This window comes from Dendrobium catenatum, unplaced genomic scaffold, assembly GCF_001605985.2.
Source record: "Dendrobium catenatum unplaced genomic scaffold, ASM160598v2 original_scaffold_235402, whole genome shotgun sequence".
Lineage (NCBI taxonomy): Eukaryota > Viridiplantae > Streptophyta > Magnoliopsida > Asparagales > Orchidaceae > Dendrobium > Dendrobium catenatum.
The window spans coordinates 606,917-629,981 of record NW_021553810.1 but is presented as its reverse complement, the minus strand read 5'-3'; the positions used below and the strand labels follow the sequence as shown (position 1 = coordinate 629,981).

Sequence of the window (23,065 nt, the reverse complement as noted above, 5' to 3'; positions counted from 1 at the left end):
CAAGGGCATAAAACCTACGAAACCCGATCCTCTGTCGACAGCCCGACAGAGTGACAAGGTTCAATCCATAAAGAGAAATGACCCATAACACCCCGATGATGGCCGTGTTGAATGCATATCTCAACCGGAGGGGTTTCCAAATATTTTCAAATGTCTCCAAAATATTTTAAAGCTCCACCCAAAATCCAAAAATCCAAAAACCCAAAAACTCTACAAAACTCCAAAAATATTTAAAATTGAAATCATCCATCAAAAACTTAAAGCAAAATTCATCCACCCTCCGCAACAGTTTGTCGGGGTGGACAAATCAAATTTACCTCAGCTCACAAAAGAGCTAAATGCCTAGTCGAAAATATCACTAGGATCCATTCTCAAACAATCTTTTGCCAGTAAGGACGTGGTACGTGTCCTCTAACCGGCAGTTTCGCCGCCAAATGGCACTGCAGGTAAACGGTTATGACCCGGGGCCCTCTGAACCGAGTGGTTTTGCCGCCAAATGGCACCACAGATAGCGGTTATGGCCAGAGTCAATACGCTCCTTAATGGCGTTAAATCCTTGAGATATGAATCAATATGATATAATTGATAGGGCACAAAGCCCTCTGTTAGCTAAGGTGGATTCAAACTTGTCCCCTTAGACAAATATTCAACCCCGGTCTACAAGTTCCCCTTGGACGAAGCAACCCATGGCTGCCGACAAGGATCCTTCTGTCAGGTTGGGTCGAATACCTCCTCTGACTAAGTAGACCAGGGACCACGATAGCCCGGGATGACGGAACCATGGGATCTTGATCGGGCCCATCATCCATTCCCCCACCATCCACTTTAAGTGCATCCCCCACCATCCGCTTTAAGTGCTAGATGGTGAAATTTCTATTTTTAAATATCAATTTTCCAAATCTTCAAAACCTTCAAATTCCCAAATATCAATCCTCCAAATTTCCAAATCTCCAACCATTCCATACCTATGCTGCTACTATATGCCAGATAACACGTATATTCTACGTATCTGATTGACGACTAGCCTTAATCGAAAGTTCTCTCTCGTGATCGGGAGGGGTAATTAACTATAGGGGCTTGCGCCTATAGGAAACCAGAACCAGATCATAAAGTCCTCACAAAATGAGGGAGAAATCTCTGGGTAGTGTCTTATCTACAAACCCATCTGCCTTCCAAAATTTACCTCGGAACTTAGTTCGTTAAAACTCCCTCGCCGAATAAGAAGAGCGAGTGGAGGCCGAGGCCGAATTTTCGGAGCCCACATAGGCGAAGGTGTCAAGCTCAATATGATGCATAAAAATATATTTGAGAGGTGTTGGATAATAATCCGACACCTCTACACGCATCAAAATCCTCTCCGGGCCCTCAAATGAGAGCCAACAAATGGAAATCACCAAATTTCCACTGTTCTTTTTTTTTTTTTTTTTTTTCACTGTTTTTTTTTTTTTTTTTTTTGCGAAGTGGACAGCCAACAAAGGGATTTTAAGGGACCAAAAAAACAAAGTTTCTAGGGACCAAAAGCTTTGGATAGTCAATCACATGTGATTGGCTAAGGAGCCTTAAGATTTTGCCTAAGTTTTAGAGTTATACCTCTCCCGGTTTGTCCTAACGCTCCAATCCATGTTCTGAATGATCTCTAAGCTTCTTTGAAGGCTCCAAGCTGCTGTCCAAGATATTCCCAAGGAAGAAGACTGCTGTCTAAGTTTCTCCTGATGTCACCGCCGCTGTCCAAGGTGCTCCGGATGCCTCCTTTGTTGTCCAAGGTGCTCCCAAGCCTCCCAAGCACTGTTTGGAAACTTTCAACAGCCTTCGACCTGCTGTTTGCAAGCTTCCGAAAGTGGTTGCTGCTGTCCAAATGTTCAAAATCCTGTCCAAGCTCTTCCGGAAGACAAATGTGCTGCCCAAGGTGCAGCAAATTGCAATCCTGAACGTTGAACGTCCTAACTGCTGTTCTTGCTATTTTGAGGTTGCCAGAGTCGAATTGGAAGGAGGGAGAAGTCTCCACATTGCTGATTTTTGCTGTTTGGATGTTTTTGAAGACTGATTTTGGCATCCAAAGTGCTCCAAACCACTGATTTTGCTATCTCAATATCACCGGAGTTGATTTGGAAGGAAGTAGAGGCTCCCTACCTTCTCTTGGCTGCAGCAAGGGTTGATTTCAGCATGCACTTGCCCTAGATTTTGGAAGAGAAGACCCCCAACAGCGGCAAGATAGACATTCTGCTCCTTAGTTGAAGGAAGAAAGCAATGGCAGCGAGAATGACATTCCTTTCATTCTAAAGGAAGGGAAAACAACAATTCTTGACTAGGTCGCACGCAAGAAGCCACTAGTCGGCCTCTTCCTCTCGCCTGGACAGATGCAGAAGCCGCAAGCAAGAGCCTAGTGGCTCTTTCCCTCCCATTCCTTCTCTCGCTCGGGACGGGAAGAACACGCATGAAGGGGGGCGGAATCCCCCTTTCCTCTCTTTTTCTCGCTATGTCTGGGACGGACCGACCAAAAGCCACGCATGGGAGAGCTAAATCCTCATCTTATTCGCTTGGAGAAGCACGCATAAGCAGGCCCACCGCCCAAATGAACCAATTAGGAGCCCTCATTGCGAGAAATGAAGAATTTGAGCATAATTTCGGATGAAATCTGAGCCATTGATCTCAGTTTCTGATTTGAAAATCAAATTAAGCCCAAATTGACAAATTAGGGCTGAAATTGAGTTCGAATTAGACTCGACCCGAACCGATTTAGGTCGGTTTAGGTCCGATTGGGTTCAATCAATTTAATTTTGTGAAATTGAACTCGAATCGGTGTCGAATCAGGTCGAATTGGGTTCGACGATGCTTGACGGGATTCAATTTAAATTGATTTGATTTTAATTAACTTAAATTGGGTTTAATTTAATTAAATTGAGGCTCAATTTGGAACAATTTTGCCTCGATGATGATCGATTGGGTTGATCGAGTGTGATCGAGCCTAGTTGAGCTCGATCGGGGTCAAGTCGATGCGAAAATATTCGTCAACATGCCCGATATAGTCGTTGGGTTGAATTCCTGCAAGAGTATATCTATACAATCTAACACAATGCAGGATTTGAAAATAAAGCGGCAGATGCCTTAAGTTGTCGTATGATGGTAACCTGAGAAATAAGGGCAGAAGTGAGTAGATTTGAACGAATTAAAGAAGATTATAGGGATTGCCCTGACTTTAAGGAAACGTTCCCTACTGACGATTGGAGGTGAACGAATAGTTGATGATTTCTTTTTGGAAATGGTTATTTGTTTAAATCACAAAAGCTTTGCATTCCCAATACTTCTCTACGAGAATTTCTCGTATGGGAATTACATGCTAGAGGTTTAGTTGAACACTTTGGCCAAACAAAAACCATCACCTCTGTAAAACATTGTTTTTCTTGGCCTAGTCTTAAACGAGATGTTTATTAATTGGTTAAAAGATGTCATACATGTCAGTTAGCTAAGCAGCGAAAACAGAACACCAGTCTCTACACACCCCTCTCAGTACCCAATTGCCCTTGGCAGGACGTAAATATGGATTTCGTCCTTAGACTACCTAAAACCTTTAGAAAGCATGACTCCATTTTTATGGTAGTCGACCGTTTTTCTAAGATGACCCATTTCCTCCCTTATTCCAAAACTTTTAGAGTCTCCCGAATCACAAAGCTTTACTTCGATGAGATCATTAGACTTCACGGATTACCCAAAACCATAATGTCGGATCGAGACGTAAAATTCACTAGTTAAATTTGGAAGGTTTTATGGCACAAAATGGGTACCAAACTCCAATTTCCCACTACCTTTCACCCGCAAACTGATGAACAAACTGAAGTTGTTAATAGAATTCTAGGTAACCTCCTAAGGACCCTAGTAGGAGAACATATTAGGGATTGAGATTCCAAACTTCCTATAGCTGAATTCGCATATAACAATTCTGTTAATCGAACCACGAGTCTAAGTCCCGCTGAAATTATATACGGGTACCAACCTAGACAGCCTATAGATTTGATCCTTATGGGTCCTAGGTTAAGGGCATCTTGTCAACGAACATTTTTGTATCGACCCGACCACGGTCGAGCCCGCCTAGGCTCGATCGCGCTCGATCAACTCAATCGATCATCATCGAGGCAAAATCAACACAAATAAGACCCCGATTTGATTAAATTAAATTTGTTTTAGCCAAATTAAATTCGATTTAATATAATTAAAATCAAATCAAAACTAATCAAACCCTGTCGAGAGTCGTCTAGCCCAATTCGATGCAATTCGGCGCCAATTCGAGCTTAATTTTACAAAACTGACTCCTACGGACTCAAATCGACCCAAATCGGTTCAGGTCGAGTTCGATTCGAACTCAATTTCAACCCAAATCAGTCAATTTGGGTTGAATTCTGTTCTCAAATCAAAATTTGAGATATAGGGTTGAGATTTCCCCCCAAATCCCACCCAATTTCACATCAATTGGGCAGAAAATCTACTTGAGTATATTTTCTCTCGTTTCACGAAATGAGGCAGCGATGGGATGTATCGGGCGGCTCAATGGCTCGATTCACGTCCATAAGGAAGCGGATAAAGAGAGGGGGAGCCTGATTCGGCTCCCCTGTTTTGGTTTTGTTTCGTGCGGCCCATCCCAACAGAGAGAGCGAGAGAGAGGAAGGCGGGATTCCCTTCCTCTTCGCGTGCGAAGCTCCGATCCCTCATCCGCGACCTCTGGACCCTTGGTCTATCCCACCAAGAGCTTTGTCCCTCTCATCCACCGGATCTTCCGAAATCTCAAGCTCCAGGTAGCGACCCCCCTCTGATCCGAAGACCCCAACCCCATCTAAAGAAGTATTTGTGCGGTTCCTTGTCCAAAGGAAGGCTTCTACCTCTTCCTCTCTCGACTCTGGCGAGTTCGTAGCAAGTTGGAAGTTGTTGGAAACTTCCAAACAACAAAAGAGGGCTTCAAAACTCTCCCAACAGCTATTCGGAGACTTCAAATCACCTTGGACAGCGGCGGCGACGACCGGAATAGCTTGGACAGCGATCTCCCTCTCTAGGAACGGCTTGGAGCAACTCTGGAGCTTGGATTGAGCTTTGCAGCGATCCGGAGCTTAAATTGGAGCTTGGACAGTGCTTGGAGCTTGGATAGGAGCGCTAGGATAATCTGGGAGAGGTATAACACTAACCTAGTGTCCCCCAAGGCCAATTGATATGTGGTTGACACCCCCATGCCCTAGGTCCTTAGAAACTTTGATTTTTGCTCTCCCAAAACCCCTTATTAGCTGTCCACTTCACAAAGACTATGAAAATTTTGTGATTTCCATTTGTTGGCTCTTAGGTGAGAGTCCGGAGAGGATTTTGATGCGTGTGGAAATGTTGGATTGGTGTCCAACACCTCCCAAAGTGTATGATTTTGCATTTATGCATCTCCTCCATCACCTATGTTTGAACCATTGGCTAGGACATTTCATTTGTCCTAGAAATTAAATGTTAGGGTGAAAACTTTTCTTTACAATGTCGCATGCTAGGTTAGGCTTCTTAGATTGACGCACTATGACAAAATTGACATGTGTTTAGGATATGTTATGTATGCTAAAGTTCATTGCTTAATAAATTTGGTGGAAACTTGTAGTGGGGTTGTTTGGTCTAGCAAAAGGATCTATGGTACAAATCGCTGTGAGGTTTACTACAAGTCTCCAAAGACTTATGTTGTAAATCTCATGACATTCATAACCAACCAAATTCATGACAAGCCTTTCATCAAGTTTAGTTTGTTTTAAATGGTGATTATTTGTTCACTTTTTGTTTGTATCCAAAATTCACAAATTTGTAAGCATGCTCATATAATTTCCAAATGCTTTTAAAGCAAAGGTGGTGTATTCCCTGACATTCAAAGGTCTATGGATCATACACCATCATGCATTGAAATTACTTAAGCATGATTAGTTGAATTTATAAATTGAGGGATTCAAGTGTAATGATAGTCAAACTTAGCATATGTTCGCCCCCCTAAACATACAAACTTCATTCGTATTTCTATGTTTCTTGGATGATGTCAAATTCGATTGTGAGACCTCTTAGAAATTGTAGGAGATCAATTCTCTCCTTTCCAAATGAATCCAAAACGTTCATTCAAAACTTTGAGGAACTCTCTTCCTTACATTTTTCCCCTTCATACATAATATTTGGAGCATCCTCAAGGCTCCAAATGTTAGATTGTGTGAATTCTAGCTCTATCCTAGAAGCTCCAATTGTGTACTTTTAGGTTTCCCCTAGATCTTGCCAAAACGGATGTTTAGGATATTCCTAGAAACTTTCAAATTCCCAAAATCATATCAAATTTAATTTGGGAAAACTCTCCAACGCATTAGGGAGTTAATCCTCTCCCCTTCAAACGAATCTAGAACATTTATAGGAGAGTAGTAAATTCTCTTCCTTATATGTCCCTCATGCATAGTAGTTGGGGCGTTCTCTAGGCACCAATTATTATAGTGCATGAATCGAGACTCTAGGATCAAACCCTAAGTCCTTATTCCATTTGCTAACAACATAAAGTTAGCAAATGAACATTTCTCCTCTCATATGTGATGATTTGGAATCCTCTAAAACTCCAACTTATCATTATATGAAGATTTTGTAGCTTAGAGCCAAAAATCTAAGCTACCTCTTTCTTTTATATGAGACACAAAGATCAATGAAAGAATTCCATCTTTAGGCTTAGGATTGTAAATCTAGCCTATCTTATTTGCCTAACCTATATAGGTAGATGACATTTTCAATTTGTAGTTCCAAACTACATATTGTACATTTTATTCATGATTGTTTCGAGCTTCCTTTTAGCCCCAAACACATCTTTCCATGAATTTGAGGGAATTTAGAATCAACTCCCAAATTATTTCACCTCTTTTGTTGGAACATGAAACCAACAAATACCCTCTCATGCATAGTGATTTGAGACTCCTCAAGCCTCTAAATATATCACTAAGTGAACTACTTAAACCTAGAATCAAATTTAAAGGTTTTCTTCTTTTTATTTGTTAGAACACAAAGCTAGCAAGTAAATATTTGTGTTCTTTCATGAATGATAACTTGGAGCCTCCAAAGGCTCCAACCGATATCATTATATGGTGCTAAGTCTTAAAAACAAATTCTAAGTCAACCCCCTCTTGTTTGTCTAGACAAAATCAACAAACAATTTTCTTCCCCTTTCATGCATGACCTTTGAAGCCTCTTCAAAGCTTCAAATACCTCATTGCATGTCTCATAGTCTACCTTAAGAGCTATCACCTATCTTCGTCGTGCATTGTGTTATGGATTTCTCTAAATCCTAAAATGCATCATGCCTTAAATTCTTGAACTTAGAAGCAAATTCTAAGTTCCTCCCATCCCATTTGTTGGAACACAAAAAACAAACAAATTTCTTCTCATGCAGGATATTCTAAGGCTCCTCAAGCCTTTAAACATATCATTGCATGAGTCCTTTATTTTTAGGACCAAATCCTAAATTTCTTTCACCCTTCGTTTGTTTTTTTTTTTTTTTTTTTTGAGAAGAAATGCAATAGCATTGAAAGTTGAAAAAAAACACTGTTACAAACTATTCAAGTCACCCCTAAAGATCATATTCCTCCTTCAAGCAAAACAAGAATGAAGGAGGAATTTCCTCAAAGCTAAGATCCTCCCAAATAAAAGATTTCTTTAAAGCCAAATTAGCACAAACATCCGCTAATTTGTTACAATCTCTATTTGAAAAAGAGAACAAAACTTGGTTGAAATCTAGAAGGAAAGCTAAATTATCATCAATTATTTTACTAACCTTCCAGGTCTTCATCACCAAACGCAGAATTTTTATAATATTGAAGTTATCCCCTTCAATAATAACTCCTTGAGCTTCAATCATCCAATCCCGAATGATATTTTTCAAGTATAAAACTGCCATCAATTCCATTTGAGCAATGTCCCAATGCATAAGTTTAGCTCCAAAAGCTATCAGAAATCTCCCTTTATCATCCCTTGCCACACCTCCAAAACCAGCCACATTATTCCTCAAAAGAGAGGCATCTACATTTATTTTAATCCAGCCGGGTGGAGGAGGATGCCAAGAACAAAAAAGCTTACGCTGGTTGACATCCCAGTTATCCGAATAAGAGTTAATAAAGTTACATACAGTAGATGTAGAAACTGCATTTGCAGCCAAAGAATTAACCGAGTCTTCTATGCCATCATGAATTAATTTGCATCTGCTTTTCCAAACTAGCCGAGTAGTTGTACAATACATATTAGCAATTAAAGATTTCTTTCCAACAAGCTTCTTTAAACCTTCCAAGCATTCTGAAATATTATCAAAAAAAGGAACTTGGAATCCCCAGCCATTGAGAATAGAAATTACCGTTCGAAGCTTATCGCACTTCCCTGCAATATGGCATCCATTCTCTTCTTCTTTACATCCTCTCGGGCATCTTGAGAAATTATTTAATCTTCTTCTAAAAAGAAAATCATTAGAGGGAATAGCATCATTACAAAGCCTCCACCAAAAGAGTTCAATATTCGGTCTCAATTTTAATTCTTTCATCCACATCCAGTGAGCAGTTCCTTCACTCTGTTCTGTTACCGCTTGAAATGCCAAGGCAGCAATAGATCTCCCAGAATATTTAAATTTCAGTTCCATAAGATCATACCTCCTACCTGCATTAATAGGAATTTTGCTTATGAGATTTACCCGCTGCTCCCCAAAGAATAAATGTAGTTGATCACTGTTTCATTACCCTTCTGAAATAAAAGAGCTAAGCTTTAACTCTGTTGTTTCTAGACTGTTAACAAAAGTTGGCCACTCTGCTAAGCATTTGTTTGTTGAGACAAAGTCAATAAACAATAATCTACCCATCATTTTCATACATGATCAATTGGGACCTCTCTAAGTCTCCAAACATATCATTGCATGAATCATTTGGAGCTTGTGGCCAAATCCTAAGCTCTCTCCTTCGTTTGTTGAGTCACAAAACCAACAAATGGATACCCCTCTCTTTCCTGTATGATAATTTGAAGTCTCTAAAGGCTCCAACTATTATCGTTACATGGTCCTAAACCTTAGAAATAAATTCTAAGCCACCAATCCTTTGTTTGTTGTGACAAAGTCAACAAACAATCATCATCCCTCTCATATGTATTGATTGAAACCTCCTCAAGTTTCCAAATATATCATTGCATGACATTTAACTTGCCTTGGGAGCTATCACCAATCTCCCCACGCATAAGGTTGTAAACTCTTGAACTTGAGATCAAACATCGAGTTCTTTCATCTCATTTGCTTAGCCACTATTTAGGCAAATGAAAATTTCTTGGATACTCAATGTCCAAGGAATCCCTTTCAACATGCAATCCAAAGATTGCTTGTTACTCTCTCTTAACATAAGAGTTGTAAAAAGTTCTCTCATTCTCCTAAGCCCAAATTTATGAGAATGGTTATCCCCCTTTGAACATTAAATGTTCAAGGACACTAAAGAATGTGTAACCTCTAAGTTGCACATTCTTTTCCTTTTCTACCAAACAAAAAGTGTAGAAAATCTCTCCATTCACCTAGCTTAAAAATGGGTGAATGTGTGTGTATGTCCCTCCCCTTTTTCTTTGAACATCAAATGCTCAAAGAAATTCTCCAAACTTGTAATGCACAAGTCTTTTTCCCTTTCCAACAAGCTAAGGTTGTGGGAATTCTCCAAGTCCTTCCCACTTTCTTACAAGCCAAAATTGTAGGAAATATTCAACTCCTTATTCACCCTCCCAAACTCAAAATTGGGAGAATTTACATCTTCCACTTGAATATCAAATGTTCAAGGGATTTCCCTTCAACTTGAACTTACAAGTTGCTTGTTGTCTCTCCCTTTCTATGACTCATATATCATAGGAAGATGCTCTCATTCTCCTAACTTAAATTAGGAGTGTACATTCTTCTTTGAATGATTAAATGTTCAAAGAACTTTCAAGAGTTTGCAACCCAAGTTGCACCTTATTTTCTTCCCCGCTACTCTCCTAAACCCAAATTAAGAGGGTGTACCCCTCTCTTTGAACACCAAATTTTCAAAGGGGCATTCAGAAATTTGCAACCCATAAGTTGCACATTCTTTTCTTCTTCTACAATTCAAAAGGAATCGTAAAGATCATTCTCATCCCATAAATTCAAGTTAGAGTGGTGAATATCCCTTTCTTTTGAACACTAAAATGTTCAAAGGAATCTTTCCAACTTGCAACTTTCAAGTTGTATTTTATCCCCTCTCTTCTCTACTAACCCAAAACTGTAGAGAAATTTCCACACTCCTAAAACTCAAAAGTTGTATGAAGCTCTCTTTCACTCAACCCATATTGAGTGATTCAATCATGTTCCAAATCAATCTACTTGTTGAACCAAAAGCAACAAGTAGTTTTCTCTCAAACTTAGGATTAAAAAATCCTACATCCCTCCACCCTTTCAAACTCAAGTTGGAAGGATGCAACCCTCTCTTTGAACATCAAAGTGTTCAAAGATTTTCATAAATTTGTAATCCTTAAGTTGCATATTCTCTCAACTCTCCTCCAACTTCCAAATTGTAAGAGATTTTTCCCTCTCTTTAACTCCAAAAGATAGAGAGAGTTCTTCAACATTTAGCCCAAAAGCTAAATGTTGGATTCCCACTTTCTCTTCTCAGCTCCAAAAGCTAAGCAGAATTCTTCCACACATTGCTCAAAAGCTATGTGTTGGACTCTCTTTCTCCCCCTTATTTAGCCTCAAAGCTAAAATAAGTACTCATTCCTTTTCTAGCTCCAAAAGCTAGGGAAAATTTCTCCAATATTGAGCTCAAAAGCTATATATTGGACACTTTTTCCTTAGATCCAAATTCTAAGAGGACCCTTAGTGTGACATATCACACAAGCCTAACACACTTAGATGCACAACCCCTTAGGCATACTAGGATTAGGATTTTTCTTTGTGTGCATGTGATTGATGATTTGGTGTGGATGACTTTTAAATTGTCTACGTTGTGGGTACTTACCCTTAAGTGGTTAGTATAGAAATATAGAAATATATATATATATATATATATATATATATATGTTTTCTGTACATGTAGCTATCTCCAAGAGAGGGTAAATTAAATCATGATTATCATAATGCTGTTTGTTTGCAGGCGCTACTTAAAACCCCCCAAGAGACATGGCCAACAGGATAGAAGCAGGTGCTTAGCACTCTAAGTGCTAGGCTAATTTTGGAATATAATATAATTATAATATAAACTGCGTGTAGCTCTATTTTACAAGTTTGAGTCTTTTATATTTTCCAAATGTATTTTATAGAAGTAGGATGTAAAACTTGTGCGAGTTTGAAGCAAAAAGAAGGAAGCGGACTAGAAGGATGTACCTGTTAAAGGTAAAGCCCTACGTCCATCCAGAATTCAAGAGCCTGAATACCCCCCCCCCTAAGTAGAGTCTGTAATAATTTGACTGGGTTGTACAATGACAGACAACTCAGCTGTCAAATTTGTTTGTAATAACTTGTATCCTATTTACATTCATTTCACTTTACTTATATACAAAAACATACGTTGTTTGTTTACTGTGTGCGCCTTAGAAAAGCATGTCTTTTTTCTAAGTTTCTTTTATTGCTTTGTTTGAGTGTGGCCTGGACTTTGGTGCGGTAGGCTCTTAGGATAAAAAAAAAAATTTCTACCTCTTAACATGTAAACAATCTAAAAAATAAAATTAGGCTACATGATTTTTTAATAAAAGAAAATTTGCATGGCTCTCTTTCAAGTAGCCAAGTTTTTCAAAATTGAAAATAAACATGCATAGCCCAAAATATGTTGCATATAGCAAGCCTTCACATAAGGAATAGATAACAAAAATCTTTCTTTTGTGAGTCAGCATTATACATACCCATCATAATTAGACATCTTAGCCTCAAAGCCAAGCTATAAGTCCTACCTTCTAAATGAAATAGCTCTCCACTCTATATTTGCATTGAGACCAAAAGACATAGTTTTAAAGTCGATTCGGTGGATTTAGCTGGTAGTCTCTTCCAGTCGAGATAGTAAATCCAGAGGTCAGACAGATTATGCCTCATGTGGGGTGTAATTTGTAAGTCCTTTTGGCATTCGTTAGACTTAGGTTCAAGGCACTATCTATCGGTAGTCCTCACTTTAATTTTAGGATCTGATGTAATAGTTGATTTCAGATCACTATATAAGCCCTCACCTTTCGGGCAATTCCTTCAACATGTGTTTTTGGAATGTAGGCCCCAACATTCTAATAAAATGATCAACTTAAATAAAAATTAGACTTCTAAAATGTAAAACCCAACATAGGATAGTTTGAGCACCTCTGAGTTTCTCTGAGAATCAAGTGCTTCTACTTCACCTCCTTTGGCTCTCATTCCAAAATCTAATTCTTAGTTGATCACCTCTTTCTTGAAATTCCTAAAGGCCAAAACCCTTTAAGCAAGACTTTCACAGATTCTAAAATAAAAAAATAAAAAAAAAATCAAACTTTAGCCAATGTATAAAATGACTTCCAATAAAGAAAACCATTAGTTTAATCAAAAGTCTTCTCAAGCTAAAGCTTGGAATGTAATTAACCATAGGGGCTTGCCCCTATGGGACGTCTATACCCCAGAAATAAAATAAAGCTCATTTAACCAAACATTGAAGGGGGGAATATCTATTTTAAATTGTAAATTTTATTATTAAGTGCATAAGGAAATGATATTTTTTTACCCTTTTGGGTAATATATCATCATTCTTATGTCGTACTCAATCATAAAATATGCAATCCGTTCGATGATACAAAACTTTTCCAACAGATTTTCTGACGACTCCGCTAGGAGAATGTCTGTTTTCATCTAAACTAGTGGTTTTCATTTGGTCATCCTAAATATTGGCTAAATGGCATTTGTAAAAAAAAAAATAATAATCAAATTTTGCATTGTATACCTCCCACATTTTCAAATGTGAGGTTAAATGGCTTCAATACAAGCAAATACATTTCAAGGTGAACTTTTCAAATCTCATACCTCCTCATCTGGGGTGAAGAAAGAATGGAGACTCAAGATGGTGGCTCCATCAATGATACACTCTACCCTTTCTACTCCTGTTGATCCTGATGACAAAGGTAAAGCACCCATAAAAATTAACAGTTATGAAGAGTATCACCCTTCTAATGTCAATCCTTCAACAAGCAAAACCATTGAAGAAATGATGGAATATTTAAAGGATAGCCTTAGGAAGATCGATGAGGAGAAGAAGGAAAAGGAGGAAAAGGAAAATTATAGAAAATTAATTGAAAACTTTAATCCTGATGAGGATGATATTATGGATGAGGAGGATATCTATGTTTACCACTATAGCAGAAGAGGATCCTCTCTTCCAGGAGACCCTCATACAGATGAGTTGTTGGAAGTGCAAGTAGAGGAGGGAGTGAAAATCCCCAGATCCGTGCTTTGCTTAAGTTGTTGAAAGATAAGGATACTCAGCTCAATGATATGACTAAGAGATTAGATAAGATAACTTCTGTCATGACTGCCCTTACTACTCAGTTTTTGGATCCCCAAAAGGCCCCAAACACAATAGATAAACCTTCCACTATTGCAGAAAAGACGAAGGAAGTAGTGTAAGTTGATGAAGATAATGGAAGTTAGGAAAAGAATGAGCCTGGGTCAGTGAATCTCCAACCTTCAAAGAAAGATTTGAAGTATTTCATTAGTCAGCAGATTAAGGAGTCCATGGCATATGGGAAAGGAGGTCACTCTATTCAAAGAGAAAGACCTTATCCTGAGGAGTTTGATTCAGTGTAGTATCCCAAGGGTTTTTGTTTCCCCTTCCTTCAAACTCTTTGATGGTGTGGGAAACCCACATCAGCATTTAACTCATTTCAGAGCTGGATGTTATAATGTGGGTGGCAGTGATGCTCTCTTCTTCAGACAGTTTATGAACAGCCTTTCTGGGGTAGCTTTTGACTGGTATGCTAAGTTATCAAAAGACTAAGTAAAGACTTTCGCAGAGTTGGAGTCCTTGTTTGTGAAGAGGTTTGCTATAGCCCAACATCATATTACAGTGGCATACCTTATAGTGGGGAAGCATAAGCTAAATGAGGGGTTGGTGGATTACATTCTTAGGTGGAGGAATCTTAGCCTAAAATGTGAACCACAACTCCAAAAACAACATGCCATAGAAATCTTACTAAGAAATATTCATGGTCCAATAGCACTTATTCTTAAGGGGTTTTCTATTAAGACCTTTGAAAAATTTTTGAAAAATTGCTTAGTAAGGCATTTAGCCTTCAGTCTGAAGCAGCTCAGTTGTCCTTCCTTAGATATAACAGTAATGGTGACCATGCTAAGAAATTCAATCATAAAACAGTTAAAGAAAAGGAAGTGTGTCAGCATTATCTTTCCAAACGGGAAAGCAGATTCAGATTACTGAGCAGCAGCAACCTAGAAAGATTTCAAAGCAGCAATATAAAAAAGATAAGGAGATGACAGTCAAAAAGCCAGATTCTAGGGGATTGACAGAAAAGATCAATCAACAATATTCTTTTAGGAGAGATGCTACCAAGAAGATTTTTAAGTCCTTGATTCAAGATGAAAATTTTCAACTCCCCAAATCCAAAAGACCAACAAAAGTTGATAAGAGTAATGAGCCAAACTATTGCCCTTATCATAGGATGTTGGATCATGTTTTGGAGGATTGTTATGTCTTTAAATATTGTGCTGAAAATGAGCACAAATCTGGTAGGATGAGTATTCCTAATGCATACTTAGCAAATCCATCACAAGGGTCTGCTAAGGTTATTCATTTAGAGGTCATCCCTACCAAGGGGAAGAAAACACAATCAGGCACTACATCTTCCCCTCCAATAGTATTCAACCAGAAAGGCAGTGTTGATTTGCTTACAGATGCAAAGGGTTGGCAGTTGTCTTTGTCCAAATCTTCCATGAGAATGTTGAACAAGTTACCCAACACTCCATTGGAGTTACCAAAAGGAACTCGAATGCCCATAAAAAAGGCATTTAGAGTTCCTCCAAATAACTCAATGGATGGAAAGGGTCCTTCACCTTCGAAACTTCTTAAAAAGAGAGTTTCAAAAGTGAAGGAAAATGAAAAAGAAGAACCATTTTTTTTAAATCAAACAGGTTATCCCTCCAAATGGCAAGGGGAAATCCCCCAAGCCTAGCACTCTCTCTTATTTCGTGTATGTTCCAAAGGGTGTTAGTGAAATGAACAATCCTTCCGCATAAGTTGAAATTGAACAAAATGCAGGGAGTAAAGATTATCATTGAGCCCGAGTCACCTGATTTAGAGGCAAATCAAGTGAAACAAGAATCAGATCCTGAGATTTTGGTTGATGTAACATCAACTTCTGAGCCTGAACAAATAACAGAAATAAATCTCAGAAGTGGTCGTGTTCTACCATCTCCAATGGCATCTAAAAAAGATAAGGGGAAAGAACCTGTCAACCAAAATGAGGGCATGGTTCCACCAACGCCTGCTCCACAAGAGCAAGTGGGTGGTGGACCACCAAAAGTGGATTATAATGTATTAGTTCACCTTAGGAAACTCTCTGCGAGGTTGAGTATATATGATGCACTTGTACTTTCTCCTAAAATGTGAGAAGCTTTGATCAAGGCTCTTCTTGATCCTGAAATTTATTTGGCTCAACTCGTAGAGTGTTCCTTTGAGGAGGCTTTACACTTTAAGGAGGTACCCGGAGTAACCTTTTCTGATGAAGATTTACTCCTAGATACTTCAAATCACAATCGCCCACTTTATATAACTGTTGATATTGATAACTTCAAGTTGAATAGAGTACTTGTTAATCCGGGTGCATCGATCAACATAATGAGCCTAAAGAACTTTGGTCTACCTCAATGTTGACACGCAAAAATTAAGTTCTGACAAAATGATGTTACGTGGCTTTAATGAAAAGGGGCAAAGGACTTTAGGCTCCATTACTCTTTCACTTTTGGTGGGGAATTTAAGAACTGAAGCTAAATTCCACTTCATTGATTCTGAAACTTCATTTAAAGCACTTCTTGGTAGGCCTTGGCTCCATGAATACAAGATGATTCCTTCCTCTCTACACCAATGCATGAAATATAAAAGGAATGGTGTAGAACACTGCATAAAGGGAGATTTGAAACTATTTAGTGTGCATGAAGTCATGAAATACGAAGATGCTTCTTACTATGTTCCAAAGAAGCTGTCAGTGTTTTCTAGAGCTGTGGTACCAACTGAAGATCAAGTGAGAACTAGTGCACCAAAAGAAAAGTCTCCAACACTTGTCCAAGAGCACCCTCAAGAGGAGCTTAAGGAAAAGATTAGATGGAATCCTGCCCCTCCTTCAACACAACGAGGAGGTAGGATGGCACAACGTGCCCGTCAAAGAGATCGTGGCAGAGGAGGCAGAAGCCAAGATGGGTGGATGATGAGGGCCACCAAAGCCTCATCTCCACCACCTACTCCAAGAAGCCCCATCATCCATGTAAGCTTATGGTCCAATTCAAAGGATGAGTCAAAGGTGATGGATAGTTTAAGAAATGCAGCTTCAAAATGGGTAATCACGGAAAAGCCTATTTGTAACATAAAAGAAAATTTCCCATGTGATGAGGACAACTTTCAGAAAGAGGTGTCTGATTTCACTACATATGAAAAGTTGAATGAGTTTGCAAAGACTTTAACTTCTTTGTCTGAAAGCACAGTAGATGATTTAAATATATGTGTTGCACCTAAGTTAAAAGAAGAGGTGTAGAAGGAGCGTGTCTTTTATAAAGCACATCAACCCTCAAGTTCAAAAGTGGGTGTAGAACTTAAGGATCTTTCTTTGAATGAAATGGTAGAACTATCTTTTGATTGGTATCCTACTGATATCAAAAGTTTAATTGAAAGAGATTTTGCTTCTTCTATGTGGTCCAAAGGCGAAGCCCAACAACATGAGAATCTATAGAATTCCAAATACAAATTGAAGAAAAAGAGATATGGTGTTGGCTTTGGTACTATCAGACAATTAGATAATGATGATTATTGTTTGGTTATTACCAACAATATGGAAGTTGATATGATCTTTGCAGAAACCTACAACGATGTTGGGAGTTTATGTTTAGAGGCTAGCAACGACCCAGATTACCCACAAATTAGGGATTCAACCCCTGAATTTGAGGAAAAAATCAAATCAACGATTGATGTACTGAAAGAAATCAATTTGAGAACTGAAGAAAATCCACGCCCCACTTTCATAAGTGCTTTGTTAAACGAAATTGATGCCAATGAAATGGTACAACTCCTGACAGAGTTTAAGGACGATTTTGCATGGAGTTATGATGAAATGCCGGGATTAAATCCAAAACTAGCAGTCCATAAACTTTTCATTCAATCAAATATTGTTCCAGTCAAACAAGCTCCTAGAAGGATGCGTTTGGAGATTGAACAAGTGATTAAAGAAGTGAAAAAATTAATTGAGGCTAACTTTATTCGAGAGGAAAAATACCCCTCTTGGTAGGCTAGCGTTGTCCCTGTTAAGAAAAAGAATGGACAGATTCGCGTATATGTCGACTTTAGAGACTTGAATAAAGCATATCCCAAATATGAGTTCCCATTACCCATTCCTGAACTAATGATTGACATTGCTTCTTCTCATGGTCTCTTTTCTTTTATGTATGGGTCCTCAGGGTACAACCAAATCAAAATGGCCTCGGAGGACGAGCAATATACTGATTTTAGAACACCCATTGGAATATACTGCTATAAGGTCATGTCTTTTGGCCTTAAAAATGCTAGTGCAACCTACCAGCGTGCAATGACCAGAATTTTTGATGAACTCATTCATGACATATTTGAATGCTACATTGATGATCTCGTGGACAAAAGCAAAGAAAGAGAGGATCACTTGTGTGATTTAAGGGTTGTATTTTGAACGGCTTCGTCGGTATGACATCAAGATGAATCCCTTACAGTGTGCTTTTGGGGTGACTTCAGAAAAGTTTCTTGGGTTTGTTGTTCGACATCATGGCATTGAAATTGACCCTACTAAAATCAAGGCGATATTAGAAATGAAACCTCCTAGAAGTCTTACTCAATTAAGATCTTTCCAAGGTAGGTTGGCATATCTAAGACGCTTCATATCTAACTTGTCTGGTAGATGCCAACCCTTTGCAGTCCTTTCAAAGAAAGATTCAGAGTTCTATTGGGATGATAGCTACCAAAAAGCCTTCGATAGTATAAAACGCTATCTCTTGTCCCCGCTAGTTTTGGCCGCTCCTATTCTAGGGAAGCTATTAATTCTTTACACTACAGTCTCAGATGAGTCTCTTGGAGCTTTATTGGCCTAAACCAGCAATGAAGGAAAAGAGAATACCTTATACTACTTGAGCATACGCTAATTCCTATTGAAATGAATTACCCTTCCATTAAGAAGCATTGCTAATGCCTTATCTTTGTTGTTCAAAAGCTTAGGCATTACATGCTCTCTTATAAAGTCAATCTTATCTCTAAGGTCAATCCTCTTCAGCATCTCATAACCCGTCCAACACTCTCAGGACGTTTAGCCAGATGGGCCATGATACTACTTCAATTCGATATCACTTTCACTCCCCAACGTGTTGTGACAGGACAAGCTCTTGCTGACTTCCTAGCAGCACACCCAATACCCGTACGATCTCCTTTAAACAACGATCTTCCCGATGAACAAATAATGAGTTTGGATGACCATGAAAGCCCCGCTTGGGAGTTGTATTTTGATGGTTCGGCTTCTTTCCAAAGAGGTACTGAACCACAAAGTCTCCTCCCCGATAAGGCTAGAGTTGGTTTGATATTCATAACACCTGATAAAGCTATATTGCGATGTTCTTATAGTTTATCGGACCCTTGTACAAATAACGAGGCAGAATATGAAGCTTTGATAGCTAGTTTAGAATTATCAATATCAATGAAAATTAAAAAATATCAAAATCTATGACGATTCACAATTGATAATTAATCAAGTTGCAGGAACCTATACAGTTTTGAAACCCAACTTGCTTAAATACCACTAATATGCCATGAAACTGTTTGAGCAAATTCTTAATGCAACTTTAGTTAAAATACCGCGTGGTCAAAATGCTATGGCGGATGCTCTAGCAAAGCTTGCTAAGAAAATGTCATGCCCTGAAAAGAGTTCAGTCCAAATAGAAGTTCAAAATCACCAAATTTTCTTCTATTGACTTTGAAAATCTGAATGAACCTTCTTCCCTTGGTGGGTTTTGTGGTAGATGATGAAGATGATTGGCGCCAACCTATCATTGAATATCTCCAAAATGGTAAACTACAAAAGGAGAAGTCTGTTGCTCACCAAATAAAGAATAGAGCATTGTCGTTTTCATTGTTAACAATACCTTGTACCGGCGGTCATTTGACCAAATGTGGTTGCGATGCCTTGCAAAGGATGAAGCCCATAAGATAGTGACCGAGGTACATGGGAGATTGTGGCGTCAACCAATCGGGCCCCAAAATGAAATTGAAAATCAAAAGGCATGGGTATTATTAGCCTTCAAAGATTAAAGATTGTGTTGACATAGCACGAAAATGCCACCAATGCCAAGTACATGGAGTAGTTTTGCATCAACCGTCAAATGTTTTGCATCTAAAAATAGCTTCTTGGCCTTTTGAAAGCTGGGGAACCGATATTATTGGGCCTATTGACCCTCATTCCTCAAAGGGTCATAGGTTAGTACTTGCTGCAACTAATTATTTCTCAAAATGGGTTGAAGCTATACTACTGAGAGAAGTCAAAACTAGCCATGTACTGCATTTTTTGAAGGACCATATCGTATACAGATTTGGTGTTCAACGTCGAATCATATCCGATAAATGGTCGTGCTTTTAAAAGTACCAAGCTTAATCAATTCGTTAACAAATATAACATTGATTGGAGATATAGTACGATATACTATTCTCGAGCTAATGGATTGGTTGAAGCATTCAATAAGACATTAGTTCAATTATTAAATAAGACCTTAGATGAGAACAAACGTCAATGGCATGAAAAGTTGGTTGAGGCGTTGTGGGCCTATCGGACCACATATAGAATCCCAACACAGGCCACTCCGTTTGCTCTAGTCTATGGAGCGGAGGTGGTTCTCCCTTTGGAGGTATAGCTCCCATCTCTTAGAATTGCAATAGATAATGAAGTTAAAAGTGAACAAAATGCCCAACTCAGGTTAGAAGAACTTGATGGTTTAGATGAGAAGCGTTTGCATGCTCAACAGAACCTCGAGTTGTACCGAGCCCGCATAACTCAAGCTCACGATAAATTGGTCTGTTCTAGGACTTTCAAGGTTGGCGACTTGGTCCTAGTTCTTCGCAGACCGATTATAACCCACCATAAAATAGGTGGCAAGTTCGAACCTACTTGGGAAGGCCCTTTTGTAGTAGAGAAGGCCTAACAAGGTGGATCTTACCAGTTGATTGATTGTAATGGTGAACGTCCTATGTTGCCAATCAATGGACGTTACCTCAAGAAATATTACAATTGATTGTATGCAAAATTCAATTTCAATGAATGAATGTTTCTTTCAAATAGAAATGTTCTTCAGATCCGATTGTGGACTGGGTCTGGATTATTAAAACCTCAGTTCAAAATTTTAAATCTTTCATTTCCCCAAAAAGGAAAGGAAAACCAATTTTTTCTAAAAGGAAAATCGAGTTCATCTTTCTCAAAATGAAAGTTCATCTTTTTCTTTCTCCAAATGAAAGAAAGTTCAAATTTATCTTTCTCCAAATGAAAGTCAAATGCAAATCTTAGTACCAAATGCTAAGTTTAGACATCCCCAAATAGGAGTCTTTCTATCAATTTTTGAATTTATGTAGAATTCAAACCTTCCAAGGTCTCTCTTAGCTCATTCCTTTAGATCTTGATCTAGCCAAATTGAACACCAATAGATCTATCCAAATCTAGACTTTTAGTGATTTCCAAAATACCCTTTAGTCTTCCCAAATGTTAAGGTTTATCTAGCCAAAATAGATGACCATACAAAAAATACCTTGAAGGTCTAAGTAGTAGTTAAAATACTCTTAGCCTTAGCTCTTTTGAGTTCTATCTTATCAAAATAAGATGAACTCTACCTCTACGGTGTTGCCAAAATACCTCTTAGAGCTTTTCAATAGGTGCCAAATGCCTTCTGACTTTTAGGAAACAACAAATGTTTCTAACCCTTCTCAAGTGATGGTAAAAATACCTTTGAGAACCCTTTAGGTGGTAGCCAAAATACTCCTAACTTTTAGGAGATAACAAGATATCCCTAAGACCCCTTTAGAGACACCAAATTCCTCTAATCTCTTTTCAAGTGATAGCCAAAGTATCCTTGAAAATCTTGTACGTGGTAGCTAAAATACCCCTAGCCTTTTAGGTGATAGTGAGATATCCCTAAGCTCTTTTAGAAATTATCAAATTTCTTCTAATCAAATCAAATTCTCTCTAAAGGTACCAAATATCTTTAGAAATATGTTTTAGAGGTTGTCAAAATACCTTTAATTGATCCAAAATCTTTTTAGAGATGCCCAACATCTCTAGAAGCCTCTTAGAAGTTGTCAAAATGCTTCTAAACTCTCTTTCAAGAGTAATCTAAAACTCTTTCTTTATGGTGATCAAGGTTTAAAATTGCGTAACTGCGCCTCGAGGCGGTTTTCGTCCGTGAGGCGAGGCGTAAGCCTCGAGACTGTCTGAGGCGTAAGCCTCACGAAGACAGAATTGCGTAAATGAAAAATTAAGGATTTTAGCATGAAAATAATAGCAATATTGGCAAATAAGAAAGTAGATGCAATAAAATTATGTCCCAAAGTACAAAATCACAAAATATTAGTTTAACAAAACTCCCAAAATACAAAAAACATATGAAATGAAATCATATCCCATCACAAAATATCAGTCTTCAAGTGAATCTTCTTCTCCAATTGTATCTATGAATGCCATGTCATCTTCATCTTCAACATGACTCACTTTTCTCTTCCCTGTTCATTAAGATAAAAGATCATTATCATGTATTCATGTTCATTGCTCACTTGACATAAATGTAATGTAATAGCATATAAGAAGTCGTGGAATACCTTTACTTGATTGTTGTGCTGCAGAGCTACATTTTTGTGCGAGCATGATAGATGTTCCTTCATGCGGGTAACACCTCCCTTCACCACTTTCACGACGAGGCCCGGGCCTCAGCAGGCGCTAATTGCGCAATTTTGAAGAGAGAAGCATACGCCTCACATCGCTAGGTCCACCACTTAAAATAAGCCTCTTCCTCTTTATCCGAACCCCTTCACTTCTCGAAAAAATCCGCCTTCCAGCTCCTGTTCCGGCGAAAAACGAAGCCTCCCGTACGGTCGGCTTACTTCCCGCTGCTCCTCCCGCGCGCCACCACTCCCGCGAGTGGAAACTTCGCCACCTCTAGGATATCACTTGGATTTTAGGTATTTTATTAAGTTTAGGAATATATGTGCAAGTTTAGAGAAATTAGGGTTTATTTTTTTCTGATTTTTTTTTGTGTATTTGATTATTGCGTCTTTGGAAGCATGGTATAGAGGTAAAGAAAAGACGAATACGTCATTAACGGAGGGACCTTCTTGGAGTATGTGCTAAGTTGACAATTGGCGGCGGAAGAGAAAATCCCGCTAGTCTTATTTAAAGTGAATTTTGTGAGAAGTATGTGAAGGCGGCAGTAAACCGCTGAGAGCACTTATCATGCTCTCACAAGAACGTAGCACCCTAGTGCAAAAGTGCCGGACAATGGTAAGGAAGAATATTAGTGCATCATGAAGAGTACCACTGATCAAACACTACAACAGCAGCAATTTGATGAAAGGGTCGACAATGTGCCTATTTTGGGAGCGAGAGTGGAAAGCTCTTCTCACTATACATAATAGAGGCTGCACAGGGGTCTATGGATTCATCATGACTACTGCAGGAGCAGATAGAGGAGAAGCAGAGATATGCCTGCAGCTTGGTACTAGAGAGGGTCGGCCACAGGATTTGATCTTTTCTTTAATGAACGAGGAAAGAGAAGTGAGTCCATGTGAAGATGAATGACATGGGCATT

At 38.7% G+C, this 23,065-nt stretch overlaps 1 protein-coding gene across 1 annotated transcript; it reads right to left on the bottom strand.

Moving 5' to 3' along the window:
• Positions 1–7,594: 7,594 nt before the first annotated feature.
• LOC110103088 lies at positions 7,595–8,650 on the bottom strand. Its single transcript, XM_020831653.1, has one exon. The coding sequence runs from the start codon at positions 8,648–8,650 to the stop codon at positions 7,595–7,597; it is 1,056 nt and encodes a 351-aa protein (XP_020687312.1).
• Between the last annotated feature and the right edge of the window lie 14,415 nt (positions 8,651–23,065).

Excerpts from the sequence above, each read along its gene's own strand:
- LOC110103088 (XM_020831653.1), bottom strand. The coding sequence starts at position 8,650 with ATGGAACTGAAATTTAAATATTCTGGGAGATCTATTGCTGCCTTGGCA.